This window comes from Gopherus flavomarginatus, chromosome 2, assembly GCF_025201925.1.
Source record: "Gopherus flavomarginatus isolate rGopFla2 chromosome 2, rGopFla2.mat.asm, whole genome shotgun sequence".
Lineage (NCBI taxonomy): Eukaryota > Metazoa > Chordata > Testudines > Testudinidae > Gopherus > Gopherus flavomarginatus.
In genome coordinates, this window is record NC_066618.1 from 22,694,304 (window position 1) to 22,716,330 (window position 22,027).

General features: G+C 45.7%; 1 protein-coding gene across 1 annotated transcript in view; it reads right to left on the reverse strand.

Annotated features, from left to right (window-relative positions):
* Nucleotides 1-22,027, reverse strand: part of NCAPG2 (non-SMC condensin II complex subunit G2) — a 141,900-nt gene that overhangs the window by 42,321 nt on the left and 77,552 nt on the right. The window contains exons 17-21 of the mRNA XM_050942218.1: nucleotides 13,253-13,323; nucleotides 12,805-12,958; nucleotides 12,474-12,647; nucleotides 11,456-11,572; nucleotides 11,228-11,374 (exon numbers count right to left, since the gene is read on the reverse strand). Of these exons, the coding sequence (XP_050798175.1) occupies nucleotides 11,228-11,374; nucleotides 11,456-11,572; nucleotides 12,474-12,647; nucleotides 12,805-12,958; nucleotides 13,253-13,323 (663 nt within the window). The remainder of the gene's footprint in view (nucleotides 1-11,227; nucleotides 11,375-11,455; nucleotides 11,573-12,473; nucleotides 12,648-12,804; nucleotides 12,959-13,252; nucleotides 13,324-22,027) is intronic.

Sequence of the window (22,027 nt, forward strand, 5' to 3'; positions counted from 1 at the left end):
TGCAAACTGGTAGTGAGATTGGTTGACCACAAATCTGAGGAATTTCCTGTGGCTTTGGTGTCTCGACACAAGGAAATAATCATTCTTTAAGTCAAGGGCAGCATACCAGTCACCAGGGAAGATAAAGGAAGCAAGTATGCCATGTAAGACTTTATTTTCTTTAGTTATTTGTTGAGCTGTCGCTGGTGTAGTGTGGGTCTGAGACCTCCTTCTGCTCTTAGGATTTGCAAATAGCCAGAATAAAACCCTTCCCTCTGTGTAATGGAGAAATTTCCTCTTTGGCTCCCAACAGAAGGAGAGAGATTGTACCTCCCAAAGAAGAACTTTCTTGTGAGAGAGGTCCCTGAAAAGGGATGGGAAAGGAAGCAGGTTGCAATAAATTGAAGGGTATATCCCAATTCTACAATGCTTAAGACCCACTCATCGGAAGTGAAAAGGTCCAAGCAATTTGGTAGTAGGATAGCCAATGGGAAATCATCATCAGTTGGCAAACTGGAAACTAGCAAGCTGTCCTCAGCAAGCATGCAGCTGTCATTCTGGCTGCCCTGTCTTCTGTGTCCAATGCTGCCTGAAGGGCTGTTTTGGATATGAGCTGGCCCACAGTGACAATGGCCTGGAAATGTGTCTTTTTCCTCTGGGAGCTCAGATGTGACTTGGGCAAGTTTCCCATAGTTGTCATAGGCCAGTAGTGCTGAATAACTGGCCACTCAAAACCATAGAGTCCCAGAGGAATATACTTTGCATCCGAACAAGTCAAGTCTTGTGTTCTTTGTCATGGGGTGTAACCTTGAATTATGGCTGTTTCTTACGGTGATTTACCACCTTGACTACTAGGGAGTTGGGAGGCAGGAGCACAAATAGAAAGTCTGTTGCCTTGGATGATACATAATATTTTCTATCCACTCTTCTGCAGGTGGGTGGAATAGAAGTAAGTGTCTGCCAGACTGTCTCCACAGGATCCAAGATGGTCTTGTTGATGGGAAGTGCAATCTTGGAGGTAGATGCCGGTTGCAGTATTTGTACCAGCTTGTGTTGGTTTGTCTTTACCACCTTGAGTGGGATGTCTTAGCTTTGCACAACTCTCTTGAACAGCTCTTGAAACTATTTAAAAGTCATCTGCTGAGGTTGGCGGTGGGGGCATCACCACCTCATCTGGGGAGGATGATTAATTGTGTACAGGAGATGTGTCATGGTCTGTGCCTGTCTCTGTGTCCTCTCCCCCTTCCTGTGTCTCCCAGGGTTGTGGTGCGCGATACGCTGGGTTAGAGCACAGTTCACACCTATGCGCTGTGGACAGTCTAGAATTCTGACCCCTATATGAGCTCCAAGGTTCCCAGTGCACCCATTGCAAGGGAAAGCCACAGGAGGGTACATGGTTGGTTCATATCTGGTGTCTTGGATCCATGTGGCTCCCCATTGGTTGGTGGGCCTTAGGAGAGGAGTGACACAGATATATGGGGTATTGTCCCTGCAAAACCTCCTCCTCATCACTGGAGAACTGTGCCATGTCTTGTGGGCTGTGATCTCCTCTGGAGCCTGTGGGGGAGCCCTCGGCACTGAGTACTGGTGAATGTGCTGATGATGAGATTTCTAAGTCTCTCTGATGCAGCAGAGACTGTCGGTGCCAATTTCTGAGTAGTCTCTGCTGAGGGTGCTTTCCCTTTCGTTGAAGGAGTCGGTGCCAATTGGTGGTGGTGTTTGGCTGGTGCCGTCAGTGCCAATTTTGTGGTGTCTACTGGTGCCAACTGAGTTGTCAGTGCTGGGAGTGGAGGCATGGTGCCTGAGACACTTGGTGCCAAGCCCCATACTGGTGAGCTCGGTGCCATAGAGAAGGCATGTTTTTGTCAGTGCCTTGACTCCATTTCTTTCACTCTGACCTCAGCGGTGCCAGAGATGCCTGGAACGTCATAGGTGCTCACCCTAGAGTAAGATGGCATCTGGGGTAGCGACCTTGCAGGAGACTGCGTATGTTTTTGCAGACCTCTCTGCGGAAATATGTTTGAGCTCTCTTTTCTGGTTTTTCAGAGGGAAGGTCTCCTTTCCCATCTTGAGGTTTACCTGGAGCAGCTGTTTGCTTGTCTGCCTCAGGCTGGAGGGACTTCTGCATCATTTTACGCTGGAGATCCCTGATTGTCAGGTGCTGGCTTTCACATTGCTGCAGTGGGGCATTTCTGGGGACTATGCCCCTCACCCAGGCAGCGTATGCATAAAAAGAGTATCCATCTGAAATGGGCATGGCATCGCGGCAGAAGTCGCATCAGAGACCCAGGCATTTTAACTAGTAACCGTTCCCTTAAGGGGTAGTTGTCTAATGAATTAACAAGACTTCTCCCCACCCCGCAACATGAACTCTAACTATCTCTCTAACAACTTATCTAAATATGTATCTAAAAGCTATTTCTCAATGGTTTTAGGGAGAAGTGCTAACACTGCCCCTTCGTTCTGTCTTCAGCTGAGAGCAGTTGAGAAGAAAGTGGAGGGCTCAGGTCGTGTGCGTGCTACACACAGCCTCTACGGCACCGCAAGATGCCTACTGGCATGCGCAACCCATGCAGACACTGCTACCATAAATCTCCAATCAACCGCGCTGGGATGCACTACCACCTAAAAGTGGAGTATCCACAGGGACACTACTCAAAAAAGAAAAGACAGTTACTCACCTTTGTAACTGTTGTTCTTCGAGATGTGTTGCTCATATCCATTCCAATTAGGTGTGCGCGCACTGCATGCGTGTTCATCAGAAGATTTTTACCCTAGCAACACTCGGTGGGTCGGCTGGGTCGCCCCCTACAGTGGCGCCGCCATGGCGCCGGATATATACCCCTGCCGACCCAACGGCCCTTCAGTTCCTTCTTGCCGGCTACTCCGACAGAGGGGAACGAGGGTGGGTTTGGAATGGATATGAACAACACATCTCAAAGAACAGTTACAAAGGTGAGTAACCGTCTTTTCTTCTTCGAGTGCTTGCTCATATCGATTCCAATTAGGTGACTCCCAAGCCTTACCTAGGCGGTGGGGTCGGAGTGAGATGTCGCAGAATGTAGAACTGCTGATCCAAATGCCACGTCATCTCTGGACTGTTGAACTAGAGCGTAATGTGAGGCAAAGGTGTGGACTGAGGACCAGGTAGCTGCGCGACATATCTCCTGGATGGGTACATGAGCCAGGAAAGCGGCAGATGAAGCCTGAGCCCTGGTACAATGTGCGGTGAGGTGGCTCAAGGGAACATGAGTCAAGTCATAACAAGTATGGATGCACGCCGTCACCCAAGATGAGATCCTCTGGGAGGAGACAGGTAGGCCTTTCATTCGGTCTGCCACCACAATGAAGAGATGGGGCGTTTTACAAAAGGGTTTTGTCCGCTCGACATAAAATGCGAGCACTCTACGGACGTCCAGGGAGTGCAATTGTTGTTCCCGTCGTGATAAGTGTGGCTTCGGGAAGAAGACCAGAAGGAAGATATCCTGGTTGATATGAAAAGCCCATACTACTTTAGGGAGGAAAGCCGGGTGTGGTCGCAACTGCACTTTGTCTTTGTGAAACACAGTATATGGTGGGTCCACCGTGAGAGCCCTAAGCTCGGAGACTCGTCTGGCCAATGTAATGGCTACGACGAAAGCTGTCTTCCAGGACAGGTATAATAGCGAGCAGGTTGCTAACGGCTCAAAAGGGGCAGACATAAAAGTCTGGTTAGAACCAGGTTGAGGTCCCAGGTTGGGGCGGGACGGCATACCGTATAGGCGGTCTAAGCCCTTGAGGAACCTAGAAACCATAGGGTGTGAGAACACGGAGTGGCCGCTTTCCCCTGGGTGGAAGGCAGAGATAGCCGCCAAGTGCACCCTCAATGATACCACTAGGCCCTGTTGTTTGAGAGACCAGAGGTAGTCCAAGATGGTGGGGATCGAGACCTCGGTGGGAGCAACATTATGCGTTTCGCACCAGCATGAGAAACGCTTCCACTTGGCCAGATACGTTGACCGAGTGGAAGGTTTCCTGCTACCCAGGAATACTACTTGTACTGAGGCAGAGCAATGTAACTCGGACTGGCTTAACCACGCAGCAGCCATGCTGTGAAGTGAAGGGACTGCAGGTCTGGGTGGTGAAGTCTGCCGTGGCCCTGAGTTATGAAGTCTGGGCGAAGAGGCAGGGTAATTGGGTTGGCTATCGACAGGTCGAGCAGCATGGTGTACCAGTGCTGCCTGGGCTACGCTGGAGTGATCTTGATCAAGCAAGCTCTGTCCCTGTGAAGCTTTATCAGGACCCTGTGAACCAGGGGAACGGTGGAAAGGCGTAAAGCAGTTGGCTCATCCACAGCATCAGGAAAGCCTCTGAGATTGAGCCCAGGGAGAGGCCTTGGAAGGAGCAGAATCATCTGGCATTTCCTGTTCTTGCGGGAAGCGAAGAGGCCTATACGGGGAAAGCCCCACTTCCAGAAAACAGAATCGGACGAATCGACCACTCGTGAAACAGGAAGGATCTGCTGAGTCGATCCACCAGAGTGTTCTGAACTCCTGGGAGAAAACACGTTACTAGGTCTATCGAGTGGGCTATACTCAATTGGAGGAGGGCCCATGGAGGATGGCCCCGCCACTGCCTCATCAGGAGAAGAGGAAGAGGAGAGGCCAGGGACAAGCAGGTCCTGTGTGGACTCTTGCTCTTGGACGACCTCCGGCTCCAGTGGGATCTGGGAGTCTGGTGGCTGAACAGGCGCTTCCACCGTACCGGTAGGAAGGGGGCGGCTGATAGTCGCTTCCGCACCCGATGCTCAGATGGAGCAGAGCGAGGTGGGACTGGAGGTACATCTTGGGCCTGGTGATACGCCCAAGGTGTCCAGAATGACCACTGATGGGGGCCTTGATCTTGGGCCTGGGTCTCCTGGAAGATTCTGGTGGGCACATCAGAGTCACGGTCCTGTGCATAGGAACTGTCCGCATGAGAGGACACCGATGTGTGTTGGGATGGCCAAGGAGGGGCTGAAAACCCCTGGGAAGAGTCTCTCTCTATGATTGATCTCGCTCTGTGCAGCACCGGGGATCGGTACCGGGACCGAGATCGGGACCTATGACCGGAGCGGTGCCGGGAGGTCAACCGGGATCTCGAAGCTCGGCATCTGGAGTGGCTGAGAGAGTCACGGTGCCTGGATCGGTGCCGAGAGTACCAGGCCGTCGAACGGGACGCTGATCGGTGCCGCGAATGCGACCGGTACCGAGAAGGGGATCGGTGCTGGGACTGCAATCGGTGTCGGGACCGAGAACGCCGGCGGGATCGCGATCGTGAGCAGTGCCGCTCTGCGGTGCCGACAGAGGGTGGTCTCATCAAGGCCGGCTTGCCTACAGATTGTATGTCCCGCACCAGTGGTGCCGGGGGTTGAGGCAGGGTGGATGGTCATCGCGATCAGCTCCCTCGCCGGGGAAAATGTCTCCGGCATGGAGGGAATAGTGAGCTCAACCACGGCTCTCGCCGGGGAGCTTTCAGGTACCAGAATCAATGGTGCCAACGTTGTCAGTGCCGTGGCAGGTGTAGGTGCCGGGCGGTCCGATCTAGCCGGGTGCTCTGGCTGCGGTGCAGGTGGCACGGAAGCAGAAGTAATCTTATGTCTCTTCACCCGCAGGGAGAGAGAACGGTGCCAAGCAGACACCGGTGCCGGCGATGGTTGGTGCAGAGAGGCTTTAGCAGTACTGGTGCGATCCAGTGCCGAAGCAGCGCTTCTGCCAGTGGATTGTCCAGCGCTCAGTGCTGAGGGCGGAGGAGTAAGAGCTGCCTCCATCAGGAGCTGTTTGAGACAAAAGTCCCGCTCCTTTTTTGTCCTCGGCTTGAAGGCCTTCCAGATCCGGCACTTATCGGCGAGGTGGGATTCGCTGAGGCACTTAAGGCAGGAGTCGTGGGGATCTCCTGTTGGCATCGGCTTGTGACAGGCCGTGCACGCTTTGAAACCCGGTGAAACGGGCATGGGTCCCGGCACCGGGTGCAGGGAAGGGGCTAATTCCCGAGCCCCTCTTAACTATATACACTAACAATGTTATAAAAACGAATAGGAATTAACTGCAACTATAGAAATGTCAACTATATACACAAGAATAACGAGAGAACTACAGAGTAGCTAGGGAAGTGGAGGTCAGCTAAGCCACGCTCCACTGTTCCAATGACTGACACGGGCGGTAAGAAGGAACCAAAGGGTCGTTGGGTCGGCAGGAGTATATATGCGGTGCCACTCTAGGGGGCGACCCAGCCGACCCACTGAGTGTTGCTAGGGTAAAAATCTTCTGACAAATGTGCATGCGGTGGACACACACCTAATTGGAATCGATATGAGCAAGCACTCGAAGAACTAAAGCTGCCCAAAGCAAGGTCCTGGACACCATTTTCTGCTCATCCACCAAAGCCAGAACATTTGTCGTGCCTCCTCTGGCAACTTGTTCTTGAAGTTTGAAACAATGTCCCAGAGGGAAAAAAGCATAAACACCCCAGCAAAGCTTGCTGATTAGCAATCCGGAGCTGCAGTCCAGCTGCTGAATAAAGTTCCTTCTGAAAAAGATCAAGCTTCTTCACATTCTTTGCTTTTGAGGTAGATGCTTGCTGACCCTACACTCTCCCTCATTGTTAACTGAGCCCAAAGACCCTGAGAGCAAGGGGGTGTAAAAACATTAAAATCCCTGAAAAAGAAAATAATATCTCCACTCAAATTCTTTTCAATATAGGCAGTAGGGAAGAAATTTGCCACAGAAGTTCAGTAGGCTCCATTTTAGACTGATTTGTTGGAAGCACCATTTGAGAGGGTCCCACAGATCCCAAAGTAATAACTTATCTGTGAGACCTCTTGAGACACTTATACCTGAATATCTATGGAAGAAGCCACATTCTGTAGAAGGTCCTGGTGGACTCTATAATCATACGGTGGAGGTGAGGAGTCCCCAACACAACTACATCTGGCGATGAGAAGCAAAAAGCCAAGTCTGGCTGAGATGCAAGCTCCTCCAATTCTTGCAAGGGGGGATTCATCTGAGCAGATTACTCTTGTTTGGCACTGAGCCCAGTGCTGGGAACGACTTCTTGCAGTAGGATCGTGACACCTACTGGAGAACATAGAGAGGAGGGGATGCAAAGATCATCTAGAGGCAAGAGAAAACCTGCAAGGGTTCCAATACGGCCACTGATATGGTCCTGGACCACTATTTCTTCCTGATCAAGGTCTCTATTGCTGGTCAGTGTGGAGCTTCCACTGGATACCAGGGTGGAAACTCCTCAGAGAAGAGTGATGGCTCATGTGACACAGCCATGACACAAGAGCCCACTTCTGACACCGACAATGAACCAGAATCACCTCACCAAGGTGGTGTGGGGTTCTTGTCAGTGCTAGAAGCCTGGGGAAAACAGCACTGGTGAAATCATTGTCATTTACCTCTTCATGGAACTGTACAAGGAGGTACTACACTATCTGGAGGTGCCAATGGTACTGGGCGCAGAACTCCAGTAGCTGACAAATCCTAACAAGTGACTATCAGTACTGGGCATGAAGATTATTGAATCATCAGCAAAACCAGTACTGAGAAGCTCGCAGATCACATGCCTCAGGTGTTGCTTGCCCCAGGATAGACTCCTGCTGTTAAGCCAATGAAGACTGCACCATTGAACTAGATAGCGCAGCCACAAAGGTCGGTCTCAACAGGGCAAATACCAGGATAAGAGTCAATGAAGGCACTACGTGTGCCAGGAAGTGTGCCTCAACCGAGTGCACTCTATTTGCTTTTCCTGCATTCTTCTTGGATTTTGGTGCCAGGGATCTCAATCTCCTGCTTCTTCAGTACCAGAGAAGGAGGTCAGTGTTGAGACTCTGCCAAGACAGGAGGAATACTCCTTACTGAAGCAGATGTGCTTGCTACACACCCCAAATTGGGAGACTTTCAGGGTGGACAAAGGACTGCCTCTATCAGAAGGTGTTTTAGTCTGACCTTCCTGTCTCTTTTTTTTTAGTTCTGGGCTTAAAGGCTCTGCAGATTTAGCACTTGTCTCTGACGTGAGTTTCTCCTAGGTACCTCAGGCATCTGAAGTGCGGGTCACTAACTGGCATAGGCTTTGTGCAAGCACCTCAGGACTTGAAGCCAATGGATGTCCCAGCACCAGTACCCAAAAGACAGGAACTGCAGAGTAAAAAAAACATATAGCGGAAATCTAATAATAAAAACTATCCTACTACTCAAACTACAACTATTAACGAGTACCAACTATATACAAGGCTAAGAATAAGGGAAAACTTAATAGCCATCACGGGCAGTAAGAAGGAACTGAGGGAGGTCAGGGGCAGCTCTGCCCTTTATACCATCACACAGCATGAGAAGGCAGAGGGCGCATGTGCTGCCTAGATGGGTACTGCTGAGGAAAAATCTCCAACAACAATACACGCATACTGAAGTGGAATGGACATGTGCTATCATTGAAGAATGAGGTTTTAAATCCTTGACCAAATTCTTGTGCTCTGGAACATTCTTATTAAATATGGATAAAAATCCTTTCCATAGCAGTCTCCCACTAGCAGTCAACATCTTTGTAGGTATAAATACTGTTTACCACTTAGCTTTTATATATAATTTTCCATACAAACATGAATGAATATATTCCTTTACAAAAAGTATCCCATTTAATAGATGGTGCAACAGAGATTAAGAGGAAGGATGGTTCAGTGGTTAGCACATTAGCCTCAGACTTTGGAGATCCAGGTTCAAATCCCTTCTCTTCCACGGACTTCCTCTAGGAAAGTGGGCAAGTCTGTCACACTTCCTCACAGGGGTATTGTGAGGATAAATACATTAAAGATGGTGAGGCACTCAGGTACTGTAGTAATTGGAGCCACATACCTGTGTATTCCTGCACAGTTGTTGTGCTTGACAGTATGTTGCTGCTACATTTAAACAAGGGAACGCAGTTTAAAAAAAATAAAAACTATAAAATAATTAAAATAGGGTATGACATAATAAAGTACCCATCATTCAAGCAGCTACAGCACTGGACTGAGATGTACATACAATCATAGATTATTAGAGTTGGAAGGGACCTCAGAAAATCCTCTAGTGCAACCCCCTGCTCAAAGCATATTAGATCTGAGTTTTGCAATACTCCCCATCTCACAAGGTCATTATGAGGATAAATTAATGTGAGGTGCACAGATGTTTTGGTGACGAGTGCCACAGAAAATCCAACAAAAAGCATGAAATTTCAATGAACCCAATCCTCCCTCTCAGCTATACAGGGCACACAACTCCATAGCCAGATAAAGGGTTGTAGAATCATAGAAATATAGGTCTAGAAGGGACCTCAAAAGGCAATCTAGTCCATCCATGCTAAGGCAGGACCAAGCATACCTAGACCATCCACAACAGGTGCCTATCTAACTTGTTCTTACAGTCTCTAGTGATGGGGATTCCTCAACCTCCCTTGCAAACCTGTTGCAGAGCTTAACTACCCTTACAGTTAGAAAGCTTTTCCTAATATCTAACCTAGATCTCCTTTGCCACAGATTAAGCATATTACTACTTGTCATCTCTTCAGGGAACACAGAAAACAATTTTTCAGAGTCCTCTTTATAACAGACCCCAACATATTTTCTCCTGTGGAAATTCTGCACTACTGCGCATGCCCAGAATTCACGTGCCAAGCAAAAAATATTTTTTGCAAAAAATATTTTTTGCTGGAAAATTGCTGCAGTTATGCTTTTTGCTCATCGGGGCCGCTGTAGCACTACAACAGAGCAGCCACTCCTGGGCCAGCCCCAACTGCCAACAGGGAACAGAAGACAGCGTTCTGCCGGTGTGGTCTGGTCAAGAGACAGGGGATATGGGGGGGGACAGTGTAAGGCACATGGGGCTGCTGGGGAGTCCCATACTTAAGGGCTATTGGGGTAGGACAGACTGAGATAGGAGCAGAATGGGAGTGGAGGTGCAGGGCCACATGGGAACAGGGAGAAGGGGGTGCAGCAACACATGTGGATGAGGGGAGGGAGCTAGCTGAGTAGGGGTGCAGGGCCACCTGGGGACAGGAGGAGCAGGGCCATATGGGGGAAGGGCAGTGGCTGAGTGGGTGCACAGGGACACATGGTGAGTGGCGTTGGGATGGGAGGGGGGTGCAGGGACACATGGGGACAGGAGCATATATGCCTAACTGAATGGGAGAGGCTAGGGATCAGCCAGTATATGTATGAGGGAGGGTCTCTAACAATCCCTCCCCACCCACCTTCCATATTTCTCCCATCTACACCCTATAACCCTCCAAGTTCACACCCAAGCTCCTTCCCAGCAATTACTTCCCTGTCCTTCAGCTCCTCCGTCACCCTGGACTCCTCCAAGCCTTTGCACTGGTTCTGAGTGGTGTGGGAAATATGGTTCCATATTGTAGTTTAAATGAATTATTACTCAGAGTTCTATATTATGCCTAGTAAGGATTCTATTTGTCAAAAAACATTTCCTGATTCTTTTTCAATGTCTGCATTGTTACAGACATACTTATTGACAGATATTTTGAAATAAATTACCAAAATAATTGAAACTGGTGTGATTATATTGTACTATTTTGACAAAAAATATGCACAATTTTAAAATATTCTGCACAGAAGTTTTTTTTTTTTTGGTGCAGAATTCCCCCAGGAGTAACATATTTCAAGACTTATCAGGTCCTCCGCCCCTGAGTATTTTTTCCCCTCAAAAGGTCAGATTGTCAAAATCTTCTCATTTTTGTTGCTTTCCTTTGGACTTTCTCTAGTTTGTCCATATCTTTCCTAAAGTGAGGCACCTAGAATTGTACACAGTACTGCAGCTGATGCCTCACCAGTGCTGAGTAAAGAGGGTTAATTAACTCCTGTGGTAATAAATTACACTCCTGTTAATAAGCCCTCAGAATATTAGTCTTTTTCACAACTGTATCACATTGTTGACTCATATTCAGCTTGTGCTCCACTATACCCCCAAGATCATTTGCAGCAGGATTACTGCCTACTCAGTTATTTCCCATTTTGTAGTTATGCATTTGATTTCTCCTTCTCAAGTGTATAGTTGATGTACACACCGTCTGAAAGTTGACATAGGCACCAAATTTGAAATACTGCTATGGCACTGACTAGCGGGATGCAATTACTGTACCTAAACCATAAAAATCATATAAATAAAGCATTTAAAAACAATTGTAAAAAATGGATACTACTGTCAATTCCATTTGAAGTAATTATAAAGAAACCTCTAACCTGGATGATCAGCTGAGAAACTTCAATGTGCTGCTCTAGAACATTCTCCTCCTGTTCATGCATTAGAATAAAAGGTAGAACATGACCTTCTATCCAAGCACCTGTCTCCTTCAAACGTGAAAGGTAAACTTTTCCTTCAGAAGAAAACTGTGCAAGAAAACAAATAATAAAAACAGAGCCTGATAGTTTTTTTTCCCCCACCACGAATACCTCCTTAAAAAACAATACCTTGTGCTGAAGATGAATACTTAATCTGCAGTAGAGGGTAAAGGCTCTTACGACAGTTGCTTGATTGAAGCTATGAGACCCTGCACCAGTTGCTTTCATAATCGAGCCAAGAATATCCTGCAATATTATAACTTACAGTTATATTTAAAAACAAAATATATTTTCAGGAAGTCCTTCTCTGCACTTTGCTTTTGCTTAAAGACTGAAATTCAAATTCAAATATATTTGAGTGCCCAACTTTACACTTCAAAGGGGCATGATTTTTTATTTTTTTTAAAAAATGCTCTGCACCTATCTTCTAGAAGTCAGGCTCCTTTAAGATGTCTCAAATTGGACAAGTTTGAGAAACCTACAAAAAAAACCCCCAAGATTTTCAAAAACGTCTGGGACTAAGTCTTGTAGTCCTATAATTTACTTCTATTCATGATCTAAACTGCTAGTTGTTCACAAAGTTCAGAGGTACGCAAGTTTTAAATTACAATAGTTACGTTTGATACAGATAAATTGGTACTGCTAACCCAGTCCACAAATAATCCACACAATCATTACATTTTGATGGCCAGTGTTTCTCTCTTTTTGTAAGGTTGGAAGGAAGGCTAATTACTTAGAGCAACTATATTTTGAGTTTCTGGTAGTATTATCTTCTATTGCAACCCTTAACTATACATCTTCAAGGGGATTACTGTCTTGTGCTTTGACACAACGTCTGGAATGAGATGGTCAGTCAGACTTGTTAAAGCATCAAATTATGCAGAGGACAGTTTGGTCAAGTTCAGGCAGTACACTTTCAGAGAGGAAGAAACTATTAAACACTACGGATAGTTTTTCAACCACTCTTTTCATTAAAGTATTTCATCAGTTCATAAGATCATCATGAATATAATGGCAGAAGATCCAAAGGACGGAGGAGTGGTGGATCTTACTGAGATTTTTGAAGAAAAATGTAAAATCTAAATTTCAGTAATGGTACTGAGACACATTAAATAGTCCTTTACATTCAATATTCTGCACACATTACCTTTGCAGCTCCAAGTACTTTCAAAAGCTGGTTCAATTTCTTTTTGGGGACAGATAGCAGGCAATCCCGATTCATGGAATGAGTCAATAAATATTCTAGATAATCAAGTGCTAATTCTGGTTTTGACTGGTATGTTACTTGGATATGCACTCGCCGCTCAGATGCTGCATTGCTCTAAGTGTGGAGGAGAGAAGCCGCCCATTAATCAATGTGATATAAAAGATACTACAATAAACTTTATAGTAATTACTTATCCTCCAGATTAAAGGACTAATAGAATCAGATTATATAATGCAACACAGCAGTAGAATTCAGTGTTTTCTTTGCAAACCTTTCTTGGTGTCATCTCATCAGACATCCAATCACAGATTAACTCCATAACGTGTCCTACTTGTCCCCAGCGACACAAGCAGTCTATCAGGGTGGAGTATTTATTTTCATCAGCTCCCTTCTCAAGATTCCTCAATTTAGAGATCACACCACAGCTGAAAACAATTTCAGATATAGCAGCTGTTTTTATTCATTAGCGCAGCAATGACTCAGACATAAAACGATCTGATATGATACGTGAAATATTAACAAAACAGTTTATAGGCCTATTGGCCCCTACAGATTTTACTAATCTATCAATTTTCCTGAATGGATAAATTTGCCTGAATTGATGTTTTATTCATTGATGGTATTTTAATGTATACCAAATAAAAAAAATAAAATTAAAGTTGAAGAACAGAGACAACCCAGCCACCCCCCGCTCAATTTTGACATTAAGGAAATAGTACCTGAATGTAGGAATAGCAGAAGCTGGCATAAAAGATGCCAGAATAACTAAAGGAATCATGCAACGATCATCCTAGGATTAAAAAAAACAAAATTATAAAAAAAATAGACAACAAGTATCTAAGCACTTTTTTTCGAGAAGTGGATTCTGTCACTGCAGAATTTTCATATCCATTAGAGAATCACCAGAAACAGCATTGAAAAGAAATGCATAACTGTACTTAGAGTATTGTCAGATTCATATACTTGGGAGTGCATATGTTCTTGGGGGCCATATACATATTCTGCTAGTAGAAGCAAACATTTACTTTAAGTTAGTATGAAGATGCATGGCCATGACTCCATCCAATTCCTTTCCACTTAAATAATGTATTAGAAATGGAATCCAAAGAAATGGATATACACAGGGTGAGGAGTGTGGCTTTATAGTGGCAATTTATTCATACTAGATAACCTTTGTTCTCTAATCATTTTTACCAGAGATCCCTCATGTTGGAAGATTAACTATCAGTCATCCCTCAAAGAAGTGCGTCTGAGAACTAGTTAAAAGACTGTGGGATTACTTTTGAAAATCGGGCATGGGACCTGGATTCAAAGCCAATGGTAATGTTGCCTAAATGTAGGGATTAAACATCAAGTAGCAGCCTGCAATATCCTTGTTTAGATAGGTTTGTGCAGCACATCAAGCACAACAGGGCCCTCATTGGAGTCCTTAAGTGTCAATGAAATACACTTCTACTCTGATATAATGCAGTCCTCGGGAGACAAAAAAATCTCACCACATTATAGGTGAGACCGTGTTATATCAAACTTGCCTTACTCCCCCATTCCTTGTTTCCTGAATGGCCCCTCCAGAGACCCTCATCCCTAATCACCCCCAGGACGCCCCATTATGCAACCCCCCGTCCCCTGACTGCGCTCTATCCACCCCTGCCCCTCAGGTATGCTTGAGCCCCCCGTGCTTCAAATTAAGCCTGCACATGTGCCCTCTTCATCTCATGCCCTGCACCAGGGCTATATAGTGCTGTGCAGGAAAAATACCCTCAGTTCTCTCTCTACAGCAGAACTCATTGGAAAGAACTCTGAAGCAGAGGAGGGAAGAAGGCAGGCAGTGGAACACCCATAGGGACACATCTAGAAGAACCACAATTACTGTACAGGGTGAGTAACCTTTTTTTCTTCGAGTAGTGTCCCTATGGGTGACCCCAAGGGAGGTTTGGGGCTTCAGAGTCGAGTCTAGAATTGAGGATGAGACAGTGAAGCCAAATATGGCATTGGACACCGAGTTGTGAGAAACTGCATAATGTTCAGCTAATGTATGAGCACATGTCCAAGTCGTGGCTACAAATTTCTGCAACCGGAACATTTTTGAGGAAGGCTATGGAAGTGGAGAGCGATCTCGTGGAGTCCGTACTCTAGAAGGAGGTTGAAGATCATGAGACTGATAGCAGTAGGTAATGCACCTGGATATCCATCTAGAGAGTCTTATTTTTGCAGATTGAGGTTTCCTTAGATCTGTCCACAATGGAGAGAAATAGTATGGGAAATTTCCTAAAGGGTTTAGTCCTATCTAGATAGGAGGCTCGTGCAGGCACTCCTGACATTAAGTGTTTGTCTCAGTGTGGTTTCAAAAAGAAAACTAGGAGGTGGATAAATTGGTTTATATGGAAGTCAAAAGATATTTTTGGTAGGAACTTGGGGTGCAGTTGTAGTGTGACATCTTTAAATAAAACAGTAAAGGGGGGGATATGCCATTAGAACCCCCCCCGACTCTTCAAGCAAAAGTAATGGCTACTAGAAATGCAGTTTTCAGAGAGAGGTGTAGAAAGGAGCAGGAGGCCATGGTTTGAAAGGAGGTCTTCCTAGACACCGATATTGGACCTCAACTTGATCCTCAGGTGTGCGGCATCAGATTTCTAAGAAGAGAAGAGGTTACCCAGACCTTTGAGAAACCTTCTTGTGGGATGAGAAAAAACAGAATACCCCTTTATCTTATGGTGGAAGGCTGTGAGGTGCACTTTTACGGCGCTAAGAGATAATCCTGATCTTTTTAGTTCTAGGATGTAATCTAGCACAGATGATAATGGAAAGGATGTAGGAGGAAAGTGTCTTGAGTCACATCAGAGAATTTGAATCTCTTCCACTTTTGGATGTATATGTCATGAGCAGTTGTTTCCTGCTATGTAACAGCACCACCTTTACATCCTCAGAGCACATCATGTCTAAGCTCTTGAATCACTGACCACCCATGCTTTGGGCCAGAGAACCTGTAGACGGAGGTGATGGACCTGGCTGAAATCCTAAAAGAGGAAATGAGGAACAGGCTGGAGAGTAATTGGTTGGCAAAAAGCAAGCTGAGTAATGTAGGGGAACCACATTTGTCTCGGGCACATGGGAATCTACAAGTATAACCCTGTTTTTTTCCTCTGTCCTGAGCAGGATTGTGGATATTACAGGAATTAGTGGGGATGCACAGAGGAGACTTCTGCTCCATTGGAAGCGGAAGGCATCTCAGAGAGTGGTGACCCAGACCAGTCCTGGAGCTGAACTGGGAGCATTTGTTGTTTTTGACTGTGGCAAATAAGTCTATCTTGGGGATGCCCCAGTGTAGAAATATGCAGTGGAGAATGGTGGTGTCTATTTCCCATTCGTGATTTGGGAGCTGCGTCTGCTGAGATTGTCTGCTGTGATGTTTTGTATACCTGGAAAGTAAACTACTCAGATGTTGATGGTAGTAAGACATGCACCAACTCAAATGTTTCACTGTTTTGGCACAGGTGGGCTCCTCATCCCAATAGGGGTGTGTCCACTGTAAATACCAACATTGGGGGTGGCTGAGTGAAGGGAACTCCAGTGTAGATATTATGAGGGTCTTTCCATCAGTCAAGAAATGTTTTGACTATTGAGGGCATTGAAAGAAGTTTGTTAAAGCAGTATTGGCTTGGTAGGTAGTCAATTCTGAGCCACTCCTGAAGGCAGCACATATGAAGTCCTGTGTGATTTATTACAAAGGTGCCTGCCACCATGTAACCCAATAGCTAGAGATAGTTTCTGGCTGATGTTTGAAGGCTGACCTGGACTGTCAAGACTAAACTGACTGACATGTTGAACCTGTGTGAGGGGAGGAATGCTTTGGCTGCTACTGCCTCAAGGTAAGCTCCTAGGAACTCCAGATGCTGTATTAGAATTAATGTGGACTTTGATGTTTAATTGTAGTCCCAGTCAGAGGAATAGGTCCATGGCCTCTTGTGTGGCCAAAACCTTGTTGAAAGAGCATGCTTTGAGCAGACAATTGTGCAAGTATGGGAAAATCAGAATTCCTTGTTTGTGAAGATGTTCTGCTACCACAGAAAGGACCTTTGAGAACATTCTGGGCGCAGATGACAGGATGAATGGGAGTACCTTGTATTGACAGTGATCCTGAGTCAGAGTGAATCATAGAAACCTTCTGTGGGATGGGTGGATTGCAATATGGAAGCAAACATCCTGTAGGTTGAGGGCCGAGAACCAGTCCACTTGGTCCAGAGATGGAATTATTGCTGAAAGAGTTACTATTCTGAACATTTACAAATCTGTTAAATGATCTTCGTTCTAGAATAGGCCTCCAACCGCTGTTGTTTTTCGGTACCACGAAGTACTTGGAGAAGTCCTCTCCCTCTGTGTTGTGTGGGAACTGATTCTAAAGACCCAGGTTTGGGAAAGAGTCTGTTTCCTGTCATAAAAGGTGCATGAGAAGGGTCCCTAAAGAGAGACAAGAGGGGAGATAAGGGAGGTAAAATGGATAGAATATCCTGTAGAAATCATCTCCAACTCATTTGTCCATAGTTATGTATTCCCAATCTTGATGAAAAGGACCAAGGTGGTTGCCAAAGTGAGGAAGATGTGCAGATTGTTGCAGCAGGTAAGGATGGAGGTAGTAAATCGAGCCCTTGGACGACCCCTCAAAACTGATGTAGAGGGCTGTGGGACAGCTAGTCTCCTTTTCTACAAATGCTGTCTCTTGCACTTGGGTTCATAATGCTTTGGGGGAAAGTGGGGCATGGACTGAGTAGGCTGAGATCTCTGAGCTGTCTGGGATTTACTGAATCTTCTTTTTTGTGCAGGCATGTAAATTCCAGAGAGCATAAGGTGGCTCTAGAATTTTTTCACATGTGGAGGGATTCATCAGTTTTCTCAGGGAACAACTTTCATCCCTCAAATGGAAGGTTCTCAACTGTAGACTGCACTTCCTTTGGAAAGCTGGATACCTGAAGCCAGGAAGTCCTCCTCACGATCACTGCCATGGAGTTAGAATGAGTAGCTGTGTCAGGGCATCTAAAGAGGATTGTCCTTGCAAGGAGTTGGCCCTCGGCAGTGATCACCTGAAAATGCTCTCTAGTTTGTTGAAAGATGGTCAATCACAGTATTCAGTTTGGAGTAGGGTTGTCAATTAAACCACAGTGATTAACAAAAAATTAATCACGATTAATTGCAGTTTTAATTGCACTGTTAAACAATACAAATTGAAATTACATATTTTTCAATGTTTTTCTACATTCCCAAATATGGATTTCAATTACAACACAGAATACAAAGTGTACTGTTCTCACTTTATATTTTTATTATTAATATTTGCACTATAAAAATGAATAGTATTTTTCAATTCACCTCATGCAAGTACTGTAGTGCAATCTCTTTACAAACGTAAATTTTTTTTGTTACATAACTGCACTCAAAAACAAAACAATGTAAAAAATTTTAGCGCCTACAAGTCCATTCAGTCCTATTTCGTGTTCAGCCAATCACTGAGAGAAACAAGTTTGTTTACACTTATGGGAGATAATGCTGCCTGCTTCTTATTTACAATGACATCTGAAAGTGAGAACATGAGTTCGAATAGCACTTTTGTAGCCCACATTGCAAGGTGTTTAGGTGCCAGATATGCTAAAAACATTCATATGCCCCTTCATGCTTCAGCCACCATTCCAAAGGACATGCTGCCATGCTGATGGCACTCATTAAAAAAATAATGCGTTAATTAAATTTGTGACTAAATTCCTTGGGGTAGAATTGTATGTCTCCTGCTCTGTTTTACCCACATTCTGCCATATATTTCATTTTATGGCAGTCTCAGATGATGACCCAGCGCATGTTCATTTAAAGAATACTTTCACTGCAGATTTTACAAAACGCAAAGAAGGTACCAATGTGAGTTCTAAAGACAGCTATTGCACTTGACCCAAGGTTTAAGAGCCTGAATTCTTACAGTCTTTAGGCTTGCTGGCAATGACAGTACCTGTGGAACCTGCAGCCTTATGAGTAATGAGCGAGAGATCAGTGGGTGCCAAAGTGGTCAACCTGATAGGGGATCATCTCTTTGTGATAGATTCTCTATCCAAGCTACTTGAAGTGCTCACTTTCTGGAAGCTTTTTGAGAGGAATCTAGGAATTTTCTCTTGGAAGTTGCGGGGGAGTGTTGTGCAAAGGAAGTTGATGGAGACAGCCTCATCAAGGACCACTGGACAGTGGAGAACCCGAGGCTGGTGTCGGAAGCTGGTTGGAGCAAACTCTCAGTCATAAGCAGACTCAGTTTTAGTTCAGTTTTCTGGCCCTTGACCTTAATTTCAGGCAGAAATTATACTTCCGAGGGACATGTGACTCTGGTTATGTCTGACACTGACCAGGATAGCCTCTTGGCAGCAAAGGTAACATGTAAACCCAGGGGAGCTGGGCATACCCTTTCCAGGTTCCGCTTCTCCAGATGGAAGAAACAAGAAAAAACAAACTATGGATGGGGAACAGTTCACTATTCTAATAAGAATTTTTTTTTTTAAACTCAAAAAAGAAAAAAGGGAGGTACACAAACTAAGGAACTCCATGAACTAACACTATCTATCTTGAACAAGAGAAAGAAAATACGAGCGAAGTAATCTCAATTCAGATGCTGCTGAGGCCCCATCTTGGGCCAAGGTGTCTGAGAAGGAACAGAGGGCGGTTCACCTGCGCAATGCAATATAGCACATGTGCATGGCACAAGATGAGAAGAGAGTATGAGCAGGCCAAACAGGCACTGCTACCTAAAATCTCTGATGTGAGGTACAGAGGGCAAAAATGTTCCAAGAGTGGAGAGCCCTTAGGGACACTACTCAAAGAAGAAAGGATGATTATTCCACTGAGGAAGCTTCCATATGGTTTTCACAGCCCTTGAGAGCTCTCAGAGCAAAATCCACACAAATAAGAGGACTCTTTGCTGTTTACGCAAATAAGAGAAATCTTTGTTGGATGATTCTTCCCAAAGCGTCACAGGCAGCACATGTACTATTAGTAACAAACAGAGCTTGGCATCAATTATGAGGAATACTGCAGGATTAGGTGAAGAGATCAACTGGACCAACACTATGAAGATTAATGGAATTAATCAAACATGTCAAAAGCCTAACAACGAGCAAGTGCATCAAGAGAATGCTCACCACAAGGCAGAATTAAGATAGCAAAAACAAGTGCAAGGAAGAGAAGACGACTCTGGTGTTTCTAACTTGCCTGCGGTCGCAGCTGTACCTTGTTGTCATAGCATTCCTTCTCAGATCTGAACCTTAGAGTTCAGAAAATGAGATACTAGCACCTGAATCCTCTAAGCTTAATTACCAACTTAGATCTGATAGCACTGCCACCACCCAAAAATAGTGTTTTGGGGCACTCTGACCTCCCCAACCTTCCCTGGGGACCCCAAGAACCCAGATCCCTTGGGTTCTTAAAACAAGGAGAAATAAACCATTCCCCCCACCTTTCCCCCTTTCAGAATTTCCCTCCCTGGGCTATCTTGAGAGATACTGATCTAACCTCTAAATCACCATACAGAGAAGCATCTCCCTTCCCTTCCACAAAGAGGCAAACAGATTCAAGGGAAACAGAGATTCTATCTCTCCCCCTCACCCGTCCTGGTGAGTATCCCAATCCCCTGGAATAACACAAGGGAAACAAGGAAGAAAAAATCAATCAGGTTCTCTTAAAAAAAAAAAAAGAAATCTTTTAATAAAAGGAAGGAAAAAGTAAAGAATTATCTCTGTAACTTTAAGATGTAAATCTTACAGGGTCCTATAGCTTACAGACACCAGAAAGAGACTTTCCCCCCAGTACCAATACAAATCAGAATATTCCCAGCAACTACACATATAAAAGTTAACCAGCCAGATTCACAATTGCAAATAGAGTAAAAACAATCAAAAAGCCTAAACCACCTGTGTTTACTTACTATATGAAAAGAAATTTAGAGAGCCTGTAGTAATGTCTGGTCTCTCTCAGACCCTCCGAGAGAAGAACAAAGAACAAAGAACTCACACCCAAACTTCCCTCCACCAGAATTTAAAAGTATCTTGTCTTCTGATTGGTCTTCTGGTCAGGTGTCCAGTTCCCTGCTTGTAACCCTTTACAGGTACAAGAGACATTAACTCTTAACAATCTGCTTATGACACTTGTCCTTGTGGAATATCGTATACGGGGGATCTACCAAGTAGTGAACGAGGAACTGGGGTAGTGATTATTCATCCAGGGTATGTAGCAGATGTTCCCGGTGCAATGCGTGCGGCTTCAGGAAGAAGACTGGTAGAAAAATGTCTTGATTAATGTGGAAGGCAGAGACCACTTTGGGAAGGAAAGCCGGGTGCGGTCGCAGCTGAACCCTGTCCTCGTGGAATATCGTATATGGGGGATCTACCATCAAAGATGAAGCTCCGATACTCGTCTGGCCGAGGTGATAGCAACGAGGAAGGCTGTCTTCCAGGATAGGTACAGTAGCGAGCATGTGACTAATGGCTCAAAAAGGAGGGCCCGTGAGCCTAGCTAATACAAGGTTGAGGTCCCAGGTAGGGGAAGGGCGCTTAATCTGAGGGTAGAGCCGCTCCAAGCCCTTAAGGAATCTGGAAACTATAGGGTGAGAGAAGGTCGAACTGCCAGATTCCCCAGGATGGAAGGTGGAAATCGCGGCCAGATGCACCCTTATCGAAGAGAGGGCCAGGCCCTGCTCCTTGAGGTACCATAAGTAGTCCAAGATAATGGGGACCGATACGCCTTCAGGAATAAAGTTATGCTGGGCGCACCAATGGGAGAAGCACTTCCACTTGGCGAGATATGTCGCCCGCGTGGAAGGCTTTCTGCTTCCCCACAGGACCTGTTGCACCGGGGTGGAACAGAGCAATTCGGATTGGTTTAACCAGATAGCAGCCATGCTGTCAGGTGGAGGGACTGCAGGTCCAGATGGTGAAGTCTGCCAAAGTCCTGTGTTATGAGGTCCGGGCAGAGTGGCAGAGGTATCAGGCCTGCTAGAGATAGGTCGAGCATCATGGTGTACCAGTGCTGCCTTGGCCACACCAGAGCGATCACGATTAGCTGGGCCCTGTCCCTGCGGAGCTTGAGCAGGACTCTGTGGACTAGGGGAAAGGGTGGAAAGGCATAAAGTAGACGACCTTCCCAGGGAATTAGGAACATGTCCGAGAGAGAGCCTGGGGAGTGACCCTGCAGGGAGCAGAACACCTGGCATTTCCTGTTCTCTCAGGAGGCAAAGAGATCTATCTGGGGAAAGCCCCACTTCTGGAATACTGAAAGGAGGATGTCCGGATGGATGGACCACTCGTGGGACAGGAAGGACCTGCTCAGGTGATCCGCGAGAGAGTTCCGGACTCCCGGGAGAAAGGAGGCTACCAGGTCTATCGAGTGGGCTATGCAGAAGTCCCACAGTCGCATCGCCTCTTGACAAAGGGGGGGAAGATCGCGTCCCTCCCTGCTTGTTTATGTAATACATG